Genomic DNA, 20486 nt, shown 5'->3' with positions numbered 1-20486 from the left:
GGTTCCACCCAACTTCAAAGGTACAACTCTACCTATCACATAGCTGGAAGGTAGGAAGGTTTGGGAGCATTTGACAAATAACACTTATAACTGGTAGAGCCTGCCATTTTCATAAAACACACGGATGTCGCTTATTTCCTAAATAAGCACTTCTGCCAGTTGTTTTGGTGTTTAGAAAATGAATTATCAACAGCAGGATATGAAAATAACTAGGTCAGCTTAAATTCTGATGGGTGGTCTTTTGGGGGCTATCTTTCAGAAAGGGACATTTCTGCCAATATGTAAAGCTTCTTATGGGCTATGTGTCTACAGATGTGATACAGATGAAGCTGCAAAAATCAGCAACTCATGACCCAAGTGCAGTTGCAGATGAGATTCTTAGTATCTTTTTTTAAACGATTTGTTTATGCATACAAGAACTGGGGTACAGGCCAGAGGTGTAGGGGGGTTGAGAGGATTCACCAGAAACACAGCAGGCAACAGAACAGGCAGATCCACTGAAATACACTGCTGAGGGGAGCAGTGGGCAAGATAGGAGAGGTCTGCTGCGCTATGCTGGTAGCTCCCTGCCCAGCTGGGGATCTAACTTGAGCTTCAGAGGCTGTGGATAGCTTCACAGTGCTGTGCTCAACCCCTTGCACCACCAGGGAGGTCCAGATCCTTAGTATCTTAGTAAGATGATGAAAGTAAATGGCCTAACCCAGCCACTAAATCAAATGAGATAGCGGATGTGGAAGCCGTTTGAAAATTGTCAACTTTACCATAAAGTGTAAAGTGCTATTTAAAAATAAACAATCATTAGTCTAAAGGACCAGTCATTTCAAAGATCCTTAAGTTTTAAGATCCAATTTGGCTACAGGTATTTCCTACTTTCTTCTCTGTATATTTTTATTTGCCTCGAAAATAAGCCCCTACTAATGAGGGAGATACAGCAAACAGTCTTTTAATCTGAATCAGCTCTATATTCAAAACGAAAAAGGAGAAGTTCAGTTTTTCCAGAAATAAATTTTCCTTGGGGATAAGGCCTCTGACTTCGACATTAAGGAATTTAAAAATGAATTGCAGATGAAGTTTCTTCTACATACAAATAAAGTCCAGATGGAAACTACAAGGAAAGGTTGCCTTTGCAGCAGATATTTTAAAAAGCCTGAGCCCTCAGTATAAGCAGATGGGACCTGTTTTAGGAAGATGTGCTAATCCTAAAAATTCTTAACAGCAGAATAATTAAGAGGTGAATTTCTCATTAAAAAAGGAATTTTAAAAACAGAGTGCACCCCTCCGTCGGTCCTTTTATATCACATAAAGGCATGCTAGTAAGTAAAGAAGTGTTATTTCCATAAACGCAAATATATGTACAATGCTAAAATTCATATCTGTTTTACATCTGTGTAACTCTGTATCTGTGTAACTGCATATACTCCATTTAGCCTACAGTTAGTGCATAATAAGACACAATTAAAATTCCAACCAGCATTGTCTATCTTGAGTCCTATGATGACACAGTTATCCCAAGATAACTGTGACTGAGATCATGTGAAATTTGAAATGAAAACTTATGTCTAATTCCCGAGTTAAAGAATATACCTGTAAAATAAAGTGCAAACAAATCTCATGTCAGCTGCCAAATATTTACATGTAAGTGGTTTACTCCAAGAACATAATACATCAATAAATTTCTCATAATTTTCACATTAAAAAAATCTGCTTGGAGGATTCTACCAACCCCCAAACCCTGACTTCATTTAACTGCATTCTAAATATGAGTCAAGTTCTAATATTTACACTAATTTTAGAAAAATCCAGAAAACTATCCAATGACATTTCCAAATTGTACTTGGTAGCTCTCTGTGGGATAGATAACATCAATTTTAAAAAGTCATCATTGAATTCACCTCTCTGATCTGAACAGCTTGAACATGGGACTAATCTAATCCTACTGATTTTGTTGAGACATTCCTAAAGGATTTCCTAGAAAGATATTCTGATGGTGTTTTAAGAGATGAAAGTATCCTGTGTCTCCTGAGGGAACCACTTTGAAGTCCTTTGAATCAATACGTTCTGATAATCATTAATTGAAAATTTAATTCTAACTAATCCATTTTTTTAAAAAAAGATTTATTTATTTGTGCATACAAGAGCTAAGGTACAGGCCAGAGATGCCGGGGGTGAGAGGATTCACCAGAGACAGAGTGGGGAACCGAACAGGCAGATCGACCCAAGTGCACTGCTGAGGGGAGCAGCGGGCCAGACAGGACAGGTCTGCTGCACCATGTGGGTTGCTCCCTAGCCAGCTGGGGATCTAACTCATGCTGCAGAGGCTGCAAATTGCTTCACAGTGCAGTGCTTAACCCCTTGCGCCACCAGGGAGCCCCAAATCTATTTTTGAAGTGTTAAACATCATCTCTTCCAAGACACCAGTACCTTAAAACTGGCCTAAGTCATTAAGACATTTGTAACAACTCCAAGGAAAAGTCTGTCTTAGATGTCAAACCATTTATCTGAGAAGTCAAGATCTTCTTGATTTACATGTTGAAAATGTAAATGATTCACAGTTTGAATATAAAAAAAACCTGTTTTGAAAAGAAGGAAAGGAAGACATGAATCTGGCCTGTGTGAAGTAGGTATGATCCTAGATAAAGGGAGAAATTGTTTAAAAGAAGAAAGATTTAAATAGTGGATAGGCTAAGAAAACTTTAGCCTGAACAGACCACAAGTTGAAATAAGGTATGAAAAATAGAAGACTCTATGCTTATGAAGAGATAGTGAAATTTAATGTAGAGGGAGACAAATCTTTGATGTGCTTTAAATCAGGAAAAAAAAAAAAAGGAACAATTAAGGATATATCTACCCTACCCAGGAAGGTATTCTGTTGATACTCTAACCAACTGAAATAACCATAACCATTACACTAGGAAGCTACTTTATAAAGTTCTTCAGTCATACCCTTTCCTTTACATAGATAAAATCAGAAAAGGACCATAAACACCTTTCAACACATTACATTTAAGTAAATGAATTTCAGTCTTCAGATAATACTTGTTGAATTGAATGAGTACAGTATGCTAACCACAAATAGTTGTATCTAATCTCTTGAGTCCTCAAGGATCTTGATTTAGAAAATTATTGGAGTTTTTAGCTTTGAGTGAGTAGCTGCATAAACTTGAAAGAAGAAAATTGTATTTTTTCACTAACTGATCTATAATGTCATAAAATTATATTTTCCTGGGTTACTCTCCCCTGAGTTGGTCACCCAACCCTACTCCTGTGGCTCAGAGAGGACAATTCCCTGCCACAGCTTTCCACTAAGGGAGCAGACATATGTAACCAGGTCTGTACCATGTGACTAAACCAGGCCAAGACAAATGGAGCAATGGTAGGTACCAGACCCAAGGGCCAATCCACAGCCTGAGTGTCAATGAAGGAGCAACTGGTGCAAAAAGAGTTCCCAGGGTGTCCCTGGTGGCGCAAGGGGTTAAGCACAGCACTGTGAAGCTATCCACAGCCTCTGCAGCATGAGTTTGATCCCCGGTGGGTCAGGGAGTTACCCACACGGTGCAGCAGACCTTTGCTGTCTCCCCTGCTGCTCCCCTCAGCAGTGTGTTTCAGTCAGTCTGCCTCTTCTGTTCCCTACTCTCTTTGGTGAATCCTCTCACCCCCCACACCTCTAGCCTGTACCCCAGTTCTTGTATGCATAAATAAATAAGTCTTTAAAAAAAAAAAAGAGTTCCCAATCTGGACAATGATGATCAATTGAACCAATCAGCATCCTCCTCAGGAACATGAGTTATGACGTACAAGGAAAGTATCAGCTGGTAGTGGATGGTAATGAAAACACCACAAAAGTAAACAGAGGGAAGAAAGTGTCCAAGTGACCGAGGAGGATTGTGAGATGGGGATGGGAGACAAGCTTCTCCCATTGTCTGACAGTATTTTGTCTCCATGAAGCTGACTGAGGCTGCATTGGGCTCCTGAGGAGTTTTGTCTCCCTGCGCCATCTGTAACCTTACAACTCCATTCCTGAAACTCCCTTAATGAGCCTCTTGCCACCTTACAATCCCCCAAGTTTCACTCACAGATAACTCAACATTTGGTGACATTGTGCTGTAACTTCAAAGGCAATTTGGCACCCAGCAGCTCAGTTTTGCCTTCACTAATTTTGGGAAAACATTTTTAGAAACAATATTAGCCACTGTGTGTGGCTTCAATGGGTTTATTAAAATTTGCCAGCCAGTCCTTCAGAAACATTTTCTGCCTACAAAACAAAATAAAATTACGACGAAGATGTTGAGTCATCATTTTTGAGATCAACACTAGAATGGGTGATGATGGTTTTCTTCCAGAGCGAATGTAAGATCATGTGACTTGAGTTTCTTTCTCAACTCAGATGCTTTCTGTGGTTTGTTAAATAATATACCACCTAATAAACAGGTCTGAGTCTTAATGTTTAAACATTTTCTCTTAAAATTTTATTTAATAAGGGCAGAAGGTCAAACTCTGGTGCTCCCTGAGGTACTGGCTAAGACTGATAACATTGCTCAGGGCACAGATTTCAAAAGGAGCAGCTAATTTGAGTGAAGCAGAAAAACAGAGGTAAACATTTCTATTGTGTAGAGGCTGAATTCTTGGACTGCAGGTGAGGGCCTGGATTCTAGCTGGTTCTGATGCTAACAAGCCATATTATTTTGGGTAAGTCCTTGTATGCAAAAGGAAGGAGTTGTGTTCCTGAGACTCTCTGCCTTGTGTTTTCTCCCCTACAAAAATGTAAGCTCTGTCAGAGGAACATCATCTGCCTTGTGTGCCTTGGGCTGAGTCTGAGAACTGTTCCCTGGCAGCTGCTCAGGAAATATTAGTTGCTGCTATTGAGCAATCCATGTTCTACATTGTTCTTTGAAAAGGCACCTTTAAATGTTTAGAGTCTCAGCTATTTTCCAAAGCACGTTCAGATGGCATAGGTTCTCAACACTCACTGATCTAAAATATCTCATTTGGTTCTTAGGGGGTGTATGCCTGACTTGTTAATACCAAAACCCCAGGCATGGAGAAGCCTTGCAGAGTGGGAGGAGGCGTGCCCCGTGAGTCAGAAGACCTACCCACCAACCATTGTGTGACATGGGTAAGTCCTTCTGTTTCTCCAAGGTTCTGTTTTCTCATCTGCACAGTGAGCAGGCTGAACTTGACCCTAATGACCCCCTGGTGGCACAGCTCTGACTGATTCTGTGATGTGTAACAAGAGTGTGTAAGGATGGACAAGTCCAGTGGGAAGGATGAGGAGCTGCATGAGGAGTGAAGGCAAAGTAATTAGTGCAGAGGCATTGGCTCATCACAGACCAAGACAGGCAGACTCTGCTTTTTATGTGCAGCAGCTAAAATCCTTTATGAGCATCCGCTGGTGTGGCTCTTCCCTTTGCTATTACTGGCTCATCAAAGCAGGTCGTTGACCTCAGCAGATCTGCCACCATCCTCAGCAGGTCTGGCTGTCATGGAGTGGTGACACCATGGGGGAAGGCCCACCTGCCTGCAAGCCAGTGGCATGTCCTTGTTATGGGACTGCCCAGTTGTAAGGATCTGAGGATTCTGCATAACTTTTATCACAAGCCTGGGTCAAGCACATGGGGGGGGCCCAGTAGTAAGTTGCTAGCCTCCTCTATGCTTTGTCACATTAGCCTGACCCTAATTTCTTCAGACCAGGGTCTTTTGGTGCCATTAGTAAGAGGCAGCAATTCTTTCCAGCATGGCTAAGGAAGGGAATCTCTCAGTTACATGGGTGAAGAAAAAGACACATAGTCACAGTTGGGTGGCCAGCAAGATTGTAATTATGCTTGAAAGGGCAGCCTTCTGATGAGGGGGCCAGATGGATGGAAAAGACCAGAAAATACGGAAGAAAGAATGAGCCGGTTCTTTGTTGGCAGCGTGTTTCCGTGGCCTCTCCAGAAGTCTGCACTGGGGTGGTCTTCTGGGTTTTCATCACTCATGTGTCCTGTGGACATTATAACCCTGAGTCTTGCTGGGGGCTGAGTTTAGCCCGTGGGATGACATACTCCTGTGTGGGGTCAACAGTCTGGAAAGAAAGAAAGGCCATCATCAACATCTGAGCCAACACAGAGGATGATGGACTAGATCTGCAGGAATAGAGCTGAGATACCATCATTTTCACCCTTTTTTAATAAAAAATGAGGCTATCTAATTCAGAATGCTCACCCTCTCCCCTCTTAGCCATTAAAAGAATCAATCTTTGTGCAAGATTCTTGACTAGCTGACCACTGGGAATGGAAAGTTATCCAAGAAATTCCTGGAGAGGGTAATAGAGACCTTTTTCATTGTGTAAATGTCCTCCAGAGGGTTAATTATGATAAATGATATCACTGTGTCTTGGACCCTGCATCGTTCAGGAAAAGGCTAAGTCTCAGATAAAAAACCAGAGGGATTGGCTTAGCGTTGCCTAGTTCAACACAACACATTGAACAAATGGTCTGAACATGATGTCACTCGAATTTTAGTTACTTCTGATCCCCATAATAGAAGATTTGTGTCCCAATGTGGCCTTCTCGACGGTCTAGATTTATGTCTTCAAGCCATTGTGACCTAATGCAAGTAACCTCCAATTCTAATCAGCAGCGGTCCCTCTGTGTTTGAAAGGATTACAGCCCAAACACTCATCTGGGATTCCAGATGACGATGACAGACCTAGCCCAGATCCTGGGGTAGCCTGGGATGCTGAAGCTAGACAGTGACTCAGAGAGGCAGCCAGTGGGGCTCAGGGGACAGATTTAGACCATGGATCCTAAAACGAGATCCATGCTCATACACATTTCCCATCTCCATTGTCCCCGGAGACAAAAGAGGTGCCCTTGCTCCTCTTAACCCTCATGCGGACCCTTCAAGCTGCCTTCCCTTTCCAGGGACGATCACCTGTGTCAGAATATATTGCCAGTGGCAGAGGCAGAGGGGACTGGTAGGGTGTCAGGCAGAGACAAAAGGCAGAGCTTGCTGTTTATGCACTGCCCTGGTATGATTTAATTCACGATGGTTCAAGCACCACGTGCCAAAAGGGATGGTCCTGCCCTGCCTCTCAGGTCAGTAAGGCCACTGGGAACGAAGCCTGGCTGAGGAAGGCGGGCTGGCTAGTTCTTCCCTGGTGAACGTAGATGAGATTTACCTGCAGCTGAATGGGGGTACCATATGAAGTTAATGCTACATCCTCCTCAGCTCCATCACTGTCTCGGGCTGAAAGCCAAAGGAGGGAAGGACGGGGTTAGTGTCAGAGAGTCACCTGGAGACACAGTGAGGACTATGAGAACACCCTGGACCTGGCCAAGAGGCTCCTGACCCTTTAAAAAGGTATTCTCAGTTGAAGCTGCTTTTTTTTTCCCTTTTTAATCTCTGATTTAAAGAAAAAAAAAAAGTGCTTTTTTAGTTTCTGAGGAAAACTGTAGGTGGATTGTATTTGTGTGTTTGGGAGAAGCTCACCCAGCATTAGGCATTAAAAAGGCTGAAGGCTCATGGTCTTTTAGAGGAAGAGGAAGTGCTGGCTCTGGGCCAGGACCTTTGCCCCCTGGGTACCCTCAACTGTAAAATATAAGGCCTTCACTAGATCATCTCTAATGTCCCTCTAGGCTTGAGACTCTACAAGCTTTGATTTAAGTTTTCAAACTGGATAGGATAGGGGACCTCCCTGGTGGTGCAAGGGGTTAAGACACAGCATTATGAGGCTATCCACAGCCACTGCAGCACGAGTTGGATCCCCGGCCTGGGAGATATCCACATGGCGCAACAGACCTCTCCTGACTTGCCCGCTGCTCCCCTCAGGAGTGTATTTCAGTCAGTCTGCCTGATATGTTCCCCACTCTGTCTCTGGTGAATCCTCTCACCCCCCACACCTCTGGCCCAGTTCTTGTATTCACAAATAAATAAATCTTTAAAAAAACTTAAAAAAACAACAACAGGACAGCATAAAGCAGTTCCCTAAGAATGATTTTATGCCATTGTAGACTAATCCATACATGGCTATTTGTGTCACGTGTGTCCCTGCAACAAGACCATAAGCTCCCTGAAGGCAGCGTCTGTCTGTAAGGTCAGGCCCTTGCTCAGGAAATGCATCACTTTTCTGATAGTGGTGGACACAGTGTGCCACCACTGTTCTCACTGAGTGGCTGTGGCTGAGCTCGTGGAGGCTGGTGCAGCCAGATGCTCTACTTGTTTGCTGTGTCAACTTGGACCTTGTTCCTTAACCTCTTGTTGCCTTTGCTTCCTGATGGGACTACCAGAGGGATGGTGATGATCAGAAGAGTGACTCTATTTCACAGTGTTGTCAGTATGTCTAAGGCTCTTGGGGCAGGGCACGATGCAGGCCCCTCCACCATGTTATCCTTTGCACGCTCTTATTGGTGCTGGTGTTAGTGGTGTTATAATGGTGGCTCTGCCATCTTCTCCCTGCCATTTTTTAGTGTTTGGACCCTTCATGGCTGAATGAATAGAATCTGTGGTTTAACTTTGCTGCTATGGCTTAACAAGACTCTTTCACCCTCAACCCCTTGGTAATCCACGTTCACCTACCATTGTCATAGGCCAGATGATAGAGAAGCTTATTCTCCAGCTCTAGTTCATCATTCATCAAAAATGATATTTATATATTAAATTGACCTCTCTGTACACTTAATGTTTCTATATTATTCCTGTAACCACCTGTGATGTGAAATCTGAGTTGAGCAAGACCTTACACTTCAATGTGAAGGAGGCAGGACATTATAACCACCATTTCAAGACAAGGAGCCTGAATTCCTAGAAGAATTGAAGCACTTAGTTTAGTCTCAAAGTTGGTAAGAAGGAGAGCTGAAACTCAGAGGCAGGACAGATGAGACTGAATCCCACCCTCTTTTGGTGGCCCCATGCTGCTCCTGGGGTCTTCATAAATATCATTAATCTTGCTTTATATGTCCTCAGACAAAGCACATCCTGCCCAGACTCACTGTCTTCTCCCCGTGACTCCTCTTCTCTCTCTGTGATCTGTAACTCTTGAGCAGTTCTGTGAATTGTTTATTGAAGGAAACGACACAAACTACACTGTCATATTGGTTTCTCCTGGTAAAGTGGGAGCTTTGAGGAAAAAAAATATTATGAACAGCCTAAAAAGGCTATATGCAGCAAAAGGTAGAATCTGCTTTAAGGAAAAACCCAAAGAGCTTATATTTGCAAGGACATTATTCTCTTGGTTTGCATTATTTTCTAGTCATGGGCTCATTTTTACATTACAGATCATTATGTTTGTCTTAGCATCTTTGAAAAGAATCATACTAGGTTTGTCTTTTTTCATTCAAACACTGGATGGAAAAATGCCCATAAAAACATGATACTTTCACATTTCCTGTCTCAAATATAAATGGCTCTTACGTCTAGCAACTGGATATAACAGTGTTCTAATTAATCTAAAGCAGATAAAGCAGGCAAAACTGGGACAGGAGTTTTCTCTGCATAAGAAAAGGATTCATGGCTGATTTCTACTATATTTAGCATCTCTGCAAATTATATCATATTAAAAACTTTCAGCTAAAATAAAAGAGCTTTAACTTTTAGATGTTCAATTAATATGTAGCTTTTTAGGAGCATGTGTATCACACAGGGCAAAGACGATTCGGTGCCTGGAATAACTTGTCTGATTGAATTTTCATCCTTCATCCAGATATTTGTACATTTTGGAATTAAGTCCATAAGCCACTTCAGAGAGAGAAAATCTAATCTTCCAGGGAAACGGAGTCCTTAATCCTCTTTGCCGATCTAGTTCAGTCGCCTACCAACTCTTATTTTCATAATTTATCTAAACCCTTCCAGCTTTCACCTGAAGCTCTCTCCACCCTTGCCTTTCACTGGAGACAGAAAGTCACAAGGCACCAGCCTGGTGGAGAGGCGTCTCTCTACTTGTGACATCCCCTGCTGGTCCCCTCTTGTCTCATTCCTCTTTCAGCTAAATAATTCTGGTCCCAAAAGCCAGTGGTTAATCAAATAATTATGTGATTGGAATCACAAATGCAAACAATAATAATCAGAAGAGGCACATGCAAATGCAGGCCTCACTGAACAAAATGTCCTCTTTTTGTCCAGAATTTAGAGAGAATTTAAATGGTCTATAGAAAAGTACAAGCAGCCTCAGAACTCCTCTTTCAATTTCATTGTCTTAACCTTTCCATGTAGGGCTGATGTTTTAACCTTTTAATCATCCTTGTGGTTTCCACTGAGTCTCTCCAAGCTCCCCACCCTTCTCTTTAGTGGATCCCAGAACTGAAATGGTTTTATGTTTATTTTGTTTTTTGCCAGAGACTGACCAATGCCGAGGACAACAGCCGAATTGTTCTCACTGACCACACATCTGTTTATAAGGTGCCGTGATTTTTTTTTAGCAAACAAAAACTTAAGACTGTGGTAAGCTCCTTTCCCATAGTCAACTCACAATCTGCGTAGCACTTAGGATTTTTAAGTGCTTGCTGTTATACTGTACTTGTCTAGCTCCTGTGTGTCTATTTGTATGTCTTTCCTAGTTAGGTGTACACCCGTGCTTTTTATTGGCTTTTAATCATATTCTTCTAATTTTTGATATTTATATTGTTTCCAGGGGACCTAAATTCTGATGCTGTTCTCTAAGCTTAGGTTTCTAATTATTCTGCGCAATTTCAGAGCACAATCTATTGACCCCTGACTCCAAAATATCAACAAGATTGAGAATGTCTATCATTGCTCAGAAGTAGATTTTCTCACCCTGCTTGAGTAGTAAGTGTGCCCCAGGAGGCACTGTGCTTTGCAAGTCTTCAACTAAGATGCTCCTTAGAACCCTTTAAACACTTGCCTAATATTCTCAGGGTATGGAATATTCATCATTGCAATTTTTTGGTGTATTAGGGTTATAAGACTATACTCTTTCTCCCTCCCTTCCTGTCTTCGTTTCCTGGAAACACACAACAACAATAAAACAAATATAGGAGATTTTATCCTATCTTCCAGCGAGAACTATGAGAAGTCATTTTGAGAAAGATTGACGTTGCAATTCTGTCCCAAACCAGCAATGATAAACTTATAGGAAGGATGTATCCCATCAATTCCTGGCTCTCCATCAACTGAACTGAAAAGAATTAATGGCTGCGTCTATCTGAACAGGATTTAATTTGAATGTGTAATTAGTCATAGATTGCAGCTTTAAAAAGTCTGTGCACATACAAGGAAAGCTTCTATTAATTTTTTTTTTTGAGTCTGGTGAACATTATGTGTGCTTTACAATATACACAATAACATCCATCTTTGTACATTAGAAATAAATTGTGAGAAATCAGATGCCTATTAAGACACAAGAATGGATGTAGCATTCTGATATTGGGTTATGGATAATAGGCCAGATGTTTCAGAAAGAATTAATGGGTTTTGAGATATTTCCAGATAACTCAAATTAGCCACTGTTCCCCCAGGTTGTTGGGTTCCAAGTATCCTCATTGTCATGGATAATATAGTTTATTCTTTAACAAAATACAGTCAGGTGGCCTGGTCTTACATAAGGATAAATTTCTGAACCAGAAATTTTTATGAAAATGTCACAGAGCAAGATGCTTTATTTCTATTAATGATCACACATGTGAGATTTTACTCCAAATCCTGACTGAAATGGATCTTCCTGTCTCTTTTTTTTATTTTATATATTTTTATAAAATATATAAATATATAAATATATTTTACATCATTTTTCATTTTTGCACAATGTATGCATTTTCATCTTGGTTATAGTCCCCATACCATTCCCACCCCCTTGTTTTGATTCCTGTCTCTTTTTGTAGACCTTGAAGGGCTTTAAACAGCACCTGGTTTGAAAAGCAGGAAGTCCTATGAATTAGTTATTATGATATTTAGACAATCAGCTTTGAGAATTAAATTTAAAAAATGACAAATCACCATAGCACTTAATGGTCCAAAATGATGGTCTTAGCATCCTCCAGACCTCACCTGCGGCCAGTTAACTCACTTTATAATGGGTGCCTTTCTTTACCCAATATGAGCACTCAGCTTTAACTTTTAAACGTTCAATTAATACACAGCACGCAGCCATGCCCTCTTAATTCAGGGCCTCGCATTCATTTCTGTCTTGGCCTCTCCCCATACATTTACAGTTTAGCCTTGAATCTGAGTGTCTTCATCTCCATTCCTGAACTATTAAGTCATCCACATCAATCCTGGCCATTTTCTTTGTGTTCCCTGTGGTTCACCCTATTGCCCTACTTCTCTCTTGCTTCTCCCACCTCTTCCACCTCCCTGCTCCCTGGATCCCCCAGGAAAGTACCTCTGGAGAGATCCTGGTTCTCCACTCGGTAGCTGCGTTGGTAAGTTGGCACGTGGCAGGCATTACCTGGTGCAGGGCACTCTGGCTTACTCGATCTGTAGAGAATGCAGAACTCGGGAATGATGTACAGCAGCAGGAACACCCACGCATTGCTGACCAGGCCAATGCAGATGACAGGGTCATCCCACTGGGGCTGCCGCTGGAGCTGTGGGTTGCCTCTCATGAGCATGGAGATCCACACCACCCAGATAATGATGGACACCAGCATGGTGATGAAGATGAGTCTTCCGTGCTGCTTCCAGTTCTCACACGGGCCGCAGAAGGTGGCCTTGGAGACGAAGAACGTGAGGGCCATCAGGAAGAGGACATAAACCAGGAGGACCACAAAGTCCACGTTGAGCTGGTAGGGTGTCATGTGCACAAACATCATACAGTGGGTCATTATGAGCGTCACGTACTCAATGGCGATGATCGTCTGCAGCAGGCTGGCGCCAATAGCAATGCACAGAATGGTCGTCCAACAGAAGGAAACTCTACCCCGGACCAGCTTCACCAAGTTGGAGGCATGAGCGAGGAGGCACGAGAAACAGATAGCAAAGAGAACCCCAAAGAGAAAGTAGCGTACAGGGGCAGTCTGCTCATTGAACTGGATGATGAAGGCAAAAGCGAGGCTGAAAAGCCCCAGTACAGCCAGGAGGAAGAGGAACTGAGTAGGGAGGACATTCCACTGGCTGCAGTCTTGAACCCTTCGCATGAGAAAAAGACATGCCAAGAGCAGCAAGATGGTGACCACTATGCCGATGGCTGCCAGGGCTTCCATGACAATGCCCCAGGTCCCATCAGTGTCACAGAGGAGATAGTAGTCCCCAGTGGACTTGACACAGTCCTCCTCGTACATGGTGACTTGTAGATGCGCCTCCCAAGAATGGTCTTCTGTTTCCCTGTAGAAAGAAAGAGATAAAGTTAGGATTCTTCATCTACCTTCCAGAACACCTGTTAGGTAGATCTATGCAGAACCCCGTACAGGCCCCTTCCCAACTGAAGAACACGCTCTCGGCTCCTTTCTGCTGAGGAAAGCAGAACAGACTTCACTTGGGAGTTTGACACTCCATCCCTTTTAATGTCACAGTTTCCACCAAGCCTTTTTGAAACCAAAGACCGACTCTTTGTCATAAAATTGGGTGTGTGACTACATTTGCCTGATTGATGGGGTTCCAGTTAGACTCAAGAACCAGACTTGTCAACATTAATAGATTGTTGGGCCACTCAAGACACTGATGCACTGTTAGGAGGAGACAGGAAGATGATTTTCCTCCGTAATTTTAACGACATTCCTTCTTTTCATTGAAGTCCAGTCAGTCCAATGCCATGTTATTATTTAAATACCTTACATAATTCAATATTAAATATTTGTTCATCAAAGAAGCATACAAAATGGTTTCTGCCTTCAAATAACTTTCTGGACAGCTTAACACCAAAATCTTAATCTTTACTGAGGTTGCCTAGAGAAATCGCACATCATCATTTGGAAAAAATTACACATTTTTTGTGTACTTTAGCGTCTACAACAAAACACCTTAATTCTGTGCCCCTCCAGTTAGTCCCAAACCAGGTGGCCGGAGCGATCTACGTTGAAAGCTGAGCTATGGCCCTTCATTCCCCACTTACCCTCTCCGTGTCCACGCTGGAAGCTGAGGCTGCAGTGGCTGCGAGGCTGTTACTGTCAATGAGTAAGAAGGAGACAAACGCAGCTTCTTTAATCTCTCCCCAAATGGGCGGAAGGACTGGAGGCCCTCACTCAGGTTCCTGCAGCACCAATAAAAAAGAACCGGAAGGTCAGAAAGACACACCTATTCCAGTTTCACAGCAACTTTTCTACAGAGATTTCCTTGGTGAGAACAATTGTTTTTCATCCAACTGCTGACCAAAGGCACCTTGACCTTGAGGAGGTCCTGAGGGGATGTGACTTTAGGCACTGCATCCATCCACTCCATGGACCCTGGACCCCAGGGACCTGGGCGTCCTCAGCTAGCCTCATGTGAGGCTACATCATTCTTCCGATCTATACCCTAAAAAGTCATCTCCTCAATCTTCCCTTGTCTTGATTTTGGTTGTAAGATCCAAAAGAGCATCCATTCAGCCAAGGAGTAAGAGTTTCATTGGGCCATAAAGAAGAGTTAAGTGCATTTAAAGGGCCAGTGGTGGGCAAAGTTGTGAATTAGGGAGAAGGTGTCTTCTCTATGCAGCTACTCCCTACTTCTCTCTTTGGAAATCAGTCCTAGCCCATCAGGTGTGGGCTCCTTTTTTTTTTTTTTTTTTTTTTTAAATAGAGGCATTTATTTATTTATTTATTTGTTTTGTTTATACATGCACTGTGTACAGTCAGAAGCACGGGAGGGTGAGAGAATTCACCAGAGCCAGAGCAGGGAGCAGAGCAGGCAGAAGGACCGAAGGACACTGCTGAGGGGAGCAGCGGGCGGCAGGAGAGGTCTGCACGCCATGCGGGACCCTCCTCCGGTGGCCGGGAAGCAGCCGGGGATCGAACCGGCGCCGCAGAGGCCGCGGGCAGCTTCGCAACCCAACGCTCAACCACTGCGCCACCGGGGAGGCCCAGGTGTGGGCTCCTATTTGGACTAGTTCTGCTTGGATTTGCCCAAGGCCTGGGTGTGACTTCCCCCTCTCCTCCCACTCCGTAGACCCTTCAGAATATACATGTTCTAGGTCATTCCATCAGACATTCCTAAAACTCAGGTGAACGAACCATTGGAGGTTACCAGGTGATATTGGTACATATATTCCTTTCTCGTCAGTGGTGATAACAGAGCACCTAGTAGAATGTCCAATCTTCAGAGACAGCAGCACCAGCCCTCCCCACCCACCTTTACCCCTTATTTCTTTGCCTGGATATTTCATTTTGGGAGAGGACTTCTGAAGACCCCAGAGTGGGGCCTGGTTTCAAGTACCCTGATGGAACCCTGCCTTGTAAGCCCACTGTCTTTCCTTCATACCTCCTGTTCCTGAGATCGAGCCAGCTTGGCTTTGCCATGCCCTCACAAAGAAACCAGCTCCCATCTGCTCCCCTTCTTTAAGACATTGTTCCCGTTCTGAGTTGCCTTTTGCTTTATTCCTGATCACTCTGTTTCCTACCCAAACACTTTCCCTTCCTCTAAGAGCTGGTTTCTCTCCTCTATGGGCTTTCTTGCCTTCCCTGATGCTCTGCGCCCTGGGGATGAACCCCATATGAGCCCCAGAGGGTGAACCCCACCACACAGAGGGGCTGTGCTGTTCTAAAGTATGGAAACCGTGCTTTCTATTTTATCTGTATCAATTTATTAATAAATGTAATAATTAATTAATTAAAAATAACAGGTAAACTAATCACTTTTATCTGTATTAGTCTCAACCCTCTGATTTGGTTGATAGCTACCTGGGGTCAGTTTCCAATTTTAAGCTCCCATAGCTCCTGCCTCAGAAGAGACATCTCTGAGGGGATGCTGGATTGATAATTAAATAATTCTGGTGATAAAATTCCAGGCCTTGTGAAGCTACCTCTTAGCTGTGTGGATTTCCAGTAGATGCTTTTTATTTTTTACTCATTTATTTTTTCCAGCAGATGCTTTTTAATGGAAACCACCTGTTAATAAGTCAGGTCCTTCACAAAGCCTAGACAGGTTGATTCTAAGGAGGTGCTTTAGCTACAGAGATGCCCTACCTTTGAAAAGCCATTCTTTTCCCTTTGAGAGGAGAATGTTCTCTCCTTTATTATTTGCTTGGGGCATAATTGTGGTCTGTCTGAAGCTGTAAAGACTAGTCTGAAGTCTACGTGAAGGGAAAAGAGACTTCCAGGTGGCGAAGTGTGCCATCCATGAGAATCCATGCGAGGACCCTGGTGGAGGTAAAATTGCTGTCAGCCCAACAGGAGGCTCCTAGGTAATTCTTCCATGAGAGATATTCCGTGACCCTTACCCTCTCCCACCCACTTCCAGCTAGTTAGTCACGTTCATTCCTCACTGTCACGGGGCATGCTTGTCTTCTGAGGAGATTGCTCCTGACCAGAGGCAGTGGAATTATTGGGTTAATGACCACAAAGCCCTTTGAGCACCTCAGATAAAAGCTTTTGTTTCAAGTATTAATTATTGTTGTTTTAAAATCTGGGCTTAAAGAATCAACCCATCTGCTGCTAGGCCTTTGGGAAATGAGGGCCCTCTTTTACTAAATTACTCACATCTTGTTTCTTTGGGCTTTAATGTGGCAACATCACACCCAGCGGCTCAGATATGGCTTTGATGAATCAAAGTATATTGATTACAACAAGTTCATTAAATATGGAGATAAAACAGTCAAGAGGCCGAATGCCTTTTGCTAAACACCTAGTTGGATTGTTTCCTTCTGGGGAAACAGAGCTGGAGGGAATGTTGGAGGTCACCTAGCCAACCCTTTCATTAATTGTGAACAGTATGGAAGCCAACATTGCAACATACAGCATTTAATAAGGAAGCCAGGGCCCTGAGAGATGAAGGGAGGTATTGAGGGGTGACATATTAGGGTGATATCCAAGGTTGCCTGCTTGTGGTCTCATTCATGCTGCCACCAGGCTGCCTGTCCTGACACCCTTTCCTCCTAAGGACAGCCCTGGAGAGACAGGCCCTTCCACATGGCCTATAGGCCATTTTGGTCGATTATGAGGGTGCATGTTCTTTATCCTGCTACAAATCCCGCGGCTCTCCTGCCTGGCTGCATGAAATGGGGTGCATTGGCTTGGAATGGATCATTTGTTCTTTTTGCTTGCTAGAATCTGCAGGTCTGGCTTCATGGGGGTGCAACTGGTGTGGCTGTATAGGATCCACCACTCAGAAGAGTCCTGTGCTGGGGTTCAATGCTCTGTGGTCACCGTCTTGAAATTCTTAACATTCTCTTTGAATTTGTGTTTTGTAAGTCAAGTCAGATGGGACAGTAGTGCACTGGGGACTTGCTGCCCTGGCTGACATGCCTCTCTGCCTCCCTGAGATGCATTCTCACTCACCAACCCCTTGGTGCCCTGCTCAACTGGCTTCTCTGTTTCAGCCACTGTCCTGTGACAGCAAGCATGCTCTGCCTTGGGCTGGGGCCCTTGAAAGTAGTGATGGATTTACCCAGGTCTAGACAGGATGCTACATTTTTATTTTGCACTGGACTGCCTCAAGCCTCTCATTTGATTTTCTGGTATATGATTTTTAATTTGATCAATTTCCTATCAGTTTTATTTTAATATAATTTGTAGTTGTTGGAAGTACCACTGTGTTTTGTCTGGGTCAGAAAAAGTCTCTCCATTGGGATTCACAGGTGAAGGTATGAGGGTATTTTTGTAGCCTGGGTTATTTGGCACTTCTTGTGACTATTATAAAATTAGGAACCGTATATGCATTGCTCTTATACTGCATTGTTTTATCATTATAAAAAGAAAGCAGATAGTGTAGAAGATACAGTTTTGTTCAAGTTCAGCTGCTGAATCTGGATGTGTAAATCTGATAATATTGAGACTAATATTGATGCTAAATAAAATTTGATTTTATTTGAGCTGCATTCTAAAAAGTAGCTGTAGGACTTTAAAGATCGTTTAAATATGATTTAATAAAATATACAAAGCTTAGTGGACATGATAGACTTGACAGATGATTTGTAATGAAGTTCTTACAAATGAAAACTTAAAACCTTCCAAATTAAAGACATACCAGAGAAAATAACACGATTTCCTGTCAATAAGCCCCTCATGTATTTCTAAAGGAAAAATACAAAAGTTAATCAGTCACTTCTAAGCTGTCAACTATGAGTGATAGAGCCTTATAATAATCTGTTGAGTAGTATATTAGGGTCCAACAAAGAAGATGAATCACAAAGCTCCTAAAAATGGTTCTTCCAGGATGCATGGATTAGATTTTTGGTAATAACAAGGTAAATCAGTTGACAGATAAACATTATGCCTCTTAGAATTCCATTATGTCTCATCAAATCTGTACAACAGAATGCAGAGAAACAATGTTTTAATGTAATTTAAGTCTAATATAGATTTTTGTTTCCATTTGATAAAAGCACTGATTGGTATTCTAAGTTGCTAACACTTTTAGATAGATATGAGGGTTAGAATGGTATACTACTTTTTTTCCAGTTTGTAAAATCAAAACTGTTTATTACTCTAATAATAATACAAAGAGCGTTTGTATGATTTTAAGTAGCCTACTTAAAATATTTCACAAATATGCTCAACATCTTGAATCTTCTGACCCTAAAGTTTCCAGGGAAATATTATGATTTTTAAATTGACATTGAAGTATCAGAATTTCTTTTGAAGAACAGAGTATTAATAACTTTAACTCCTTCCTTAATATTTGTTTTCACATATTAAAGATGGAAAATGATAACAGATTATTGAGTTTATTTTCTCTTTTTTTGTTTTTTTAATTTTAATTTTATTTTTATATTCCCCATACAATTACAACCTCCTTATTTTGACCCCAATCCCTCCTTTCCCTGCCCCCCACCCCCATAGAGTGTCTCTGGTTCATAGTTGTTTGTTGATTTTGATATTTTCTTTCTTATAGTTATTCTTTTTCCTGGTCCCTTATTTAAGGTTTCTAGATTCCTGCTATGAGTGAGACCATCCGGTATTTTTCTTTTAGAATGGTATACTACTTTTATAAAGTAATATTTCTGTTGTTTAGATGCAATTTCATTTACAACTGGATTAGAGATAGTCTCCAAGTATTGTTAATTCAATATTATTTAAACTGGAGACCCTGTAGAGGAATTACAAGCATGGACAATACAAATGACTAGAAAATATGGCAGAATTATGAAAAATTATAGAAAATGATGAACAGTCATCATAAAATGCTACACCTAAAGCAATTTTTACTTGAATCTCATGGATTTATTGAAATCAGATGAGATGCCAATGAACCAAGCTTTTAGAAGTATTTTATGTAGATGTTGGCACTGGCGGTAGCCACCTACTCTTGGCTGGAATCCTGGTTGTCACAGGTAAAATTCAGCAATAAGATTTAGATTTCTCAAATTGAAAAACTATTTGATTTGGCAAACATTTTGAGCAAGGTAATTGGATAGTAGATATCTGTGACTATCTGTATAAAAGTGCATTTTTTAGTTGATTAGGGCACATTCTTAGCTACAATTTTTGCAGACATCTATACCATGTTTTAACATATCAAGCACACTGCCGATCCTACATAGGCTTGTGAGGTCAACTGAGGTGGGAGGCCCCAATGTGTAACCCCTCTCCATCATGTTCTCCCTGAAGGCAGGGCATAGTCAGTGTTGTACAGGTGGTGAAAGATTTAACTGGGATTTAATCTGTAGAGGGAGAAAGAGAGAGAGAGAAGACAGACAGGATTGCTGGCTTGACAGGTGTTTGCTAGATATACAGGGCAGTGGCTGAAGCTTTCAGTTCTTGGAGTTTGTTCATCTGAATTCCAGGCAGCTGCATATACCCTGGGGGCATGGGGATTATCCCATTGCCACTTTGGCTCAGCCAGCAAATTAATTCGGTAGGGAGGAGGGAGCAGACACCCAAAGTACTCACTCACTCACTCATTGAGTCATCTCTGCCTCATTTCCTTTCTTCTTCTTTTTTTTAAATTTACATATATATATATTTTACATCATTGTTCATTTTTGCACAATGTTTGTTTTCTCCTCTTAGGTATAGTCCTCGTAGAATTCCCACCACCAATTCACCTGTGAATGACACCATAGTCCCTTGTGCTCTTCCCTCCCCTGTTTAGATCCCTCTCCCTCCCTCTCCCCTGCAGAATGTCTCTGATTTATAGTTGCCTGTTGATTTTGTTTTTTTTTTAATGCTTTTAAAAAATTTTTATTTTGTATACTTTTACATCATTTTTCATTTTTGTACAATATATGCATTTTCATCTTGGTTATAGTCCCCATACAATTCCCACCACCCTTGTTTTGATCCTACTCCCTTCTTCCCCCCATAGTGTGTTTCTGGTTTATAGTTGCTTGTTGCTTGTTGATTTTGATTTTTATGTTATTATAATTAATCTTTTCCCTGATCTCTTATTTAGGTTTTCTAAATTCCTGCTGTGATAGAGACCATTCGGTATTTTTCTTTTTTTTTTTCTGGCTTATTTCACAGAGCATGATCCCTTCCAGCTCCACCCAT

At 41.9% G+C, this 20486-nt stretch overlaps 1 protein-coding gene across 1 annotated transcript; it reads right to left on the bottom strand.

Annotated features, from left to right (window-relative positions):
• Window positions 1-5986: 5986 nt before the first annotated feature.
• Window positions 5987-13328, bottom strand: GPRC5D (G protein-coupled receptor class C group 5 member D; the record flags this gene model as incomplete). The annotated part of the gene is made up of 3 exons (XM_084255038.1): window positions 12311-13328; window positions 7157-7224; window positions 5987-6058 (listed from the first exon to the last, which is right to left on the bottom strand). Exons 1-3 carry the CDS (start codon window positions 13206-13208, stop codon window positions 5987-5989), a joined length of 1038 nt encoding a protein of 345 aa, XP_084111164.1. The 5' UTR covers window positions 13209-13328.
• Between the last annotated feature and the right edge of the window lie 7158 nt (window positions 13329-20486).

Source organism: Talpa europaea, assembly GCF_964194135.1.
Source record: "Talpa europaea genome assembly, chromosome: 15".
Classification (NCBI taxonomy): Eukaryota; Metazoa; Chordata; class Mammalia; order Eulipotyphla; family Talpidae; genus Talpa; species Talpa europaea.
This window is presented reverse-complemented; position numbering and strand designations above follow the sequence as displayed.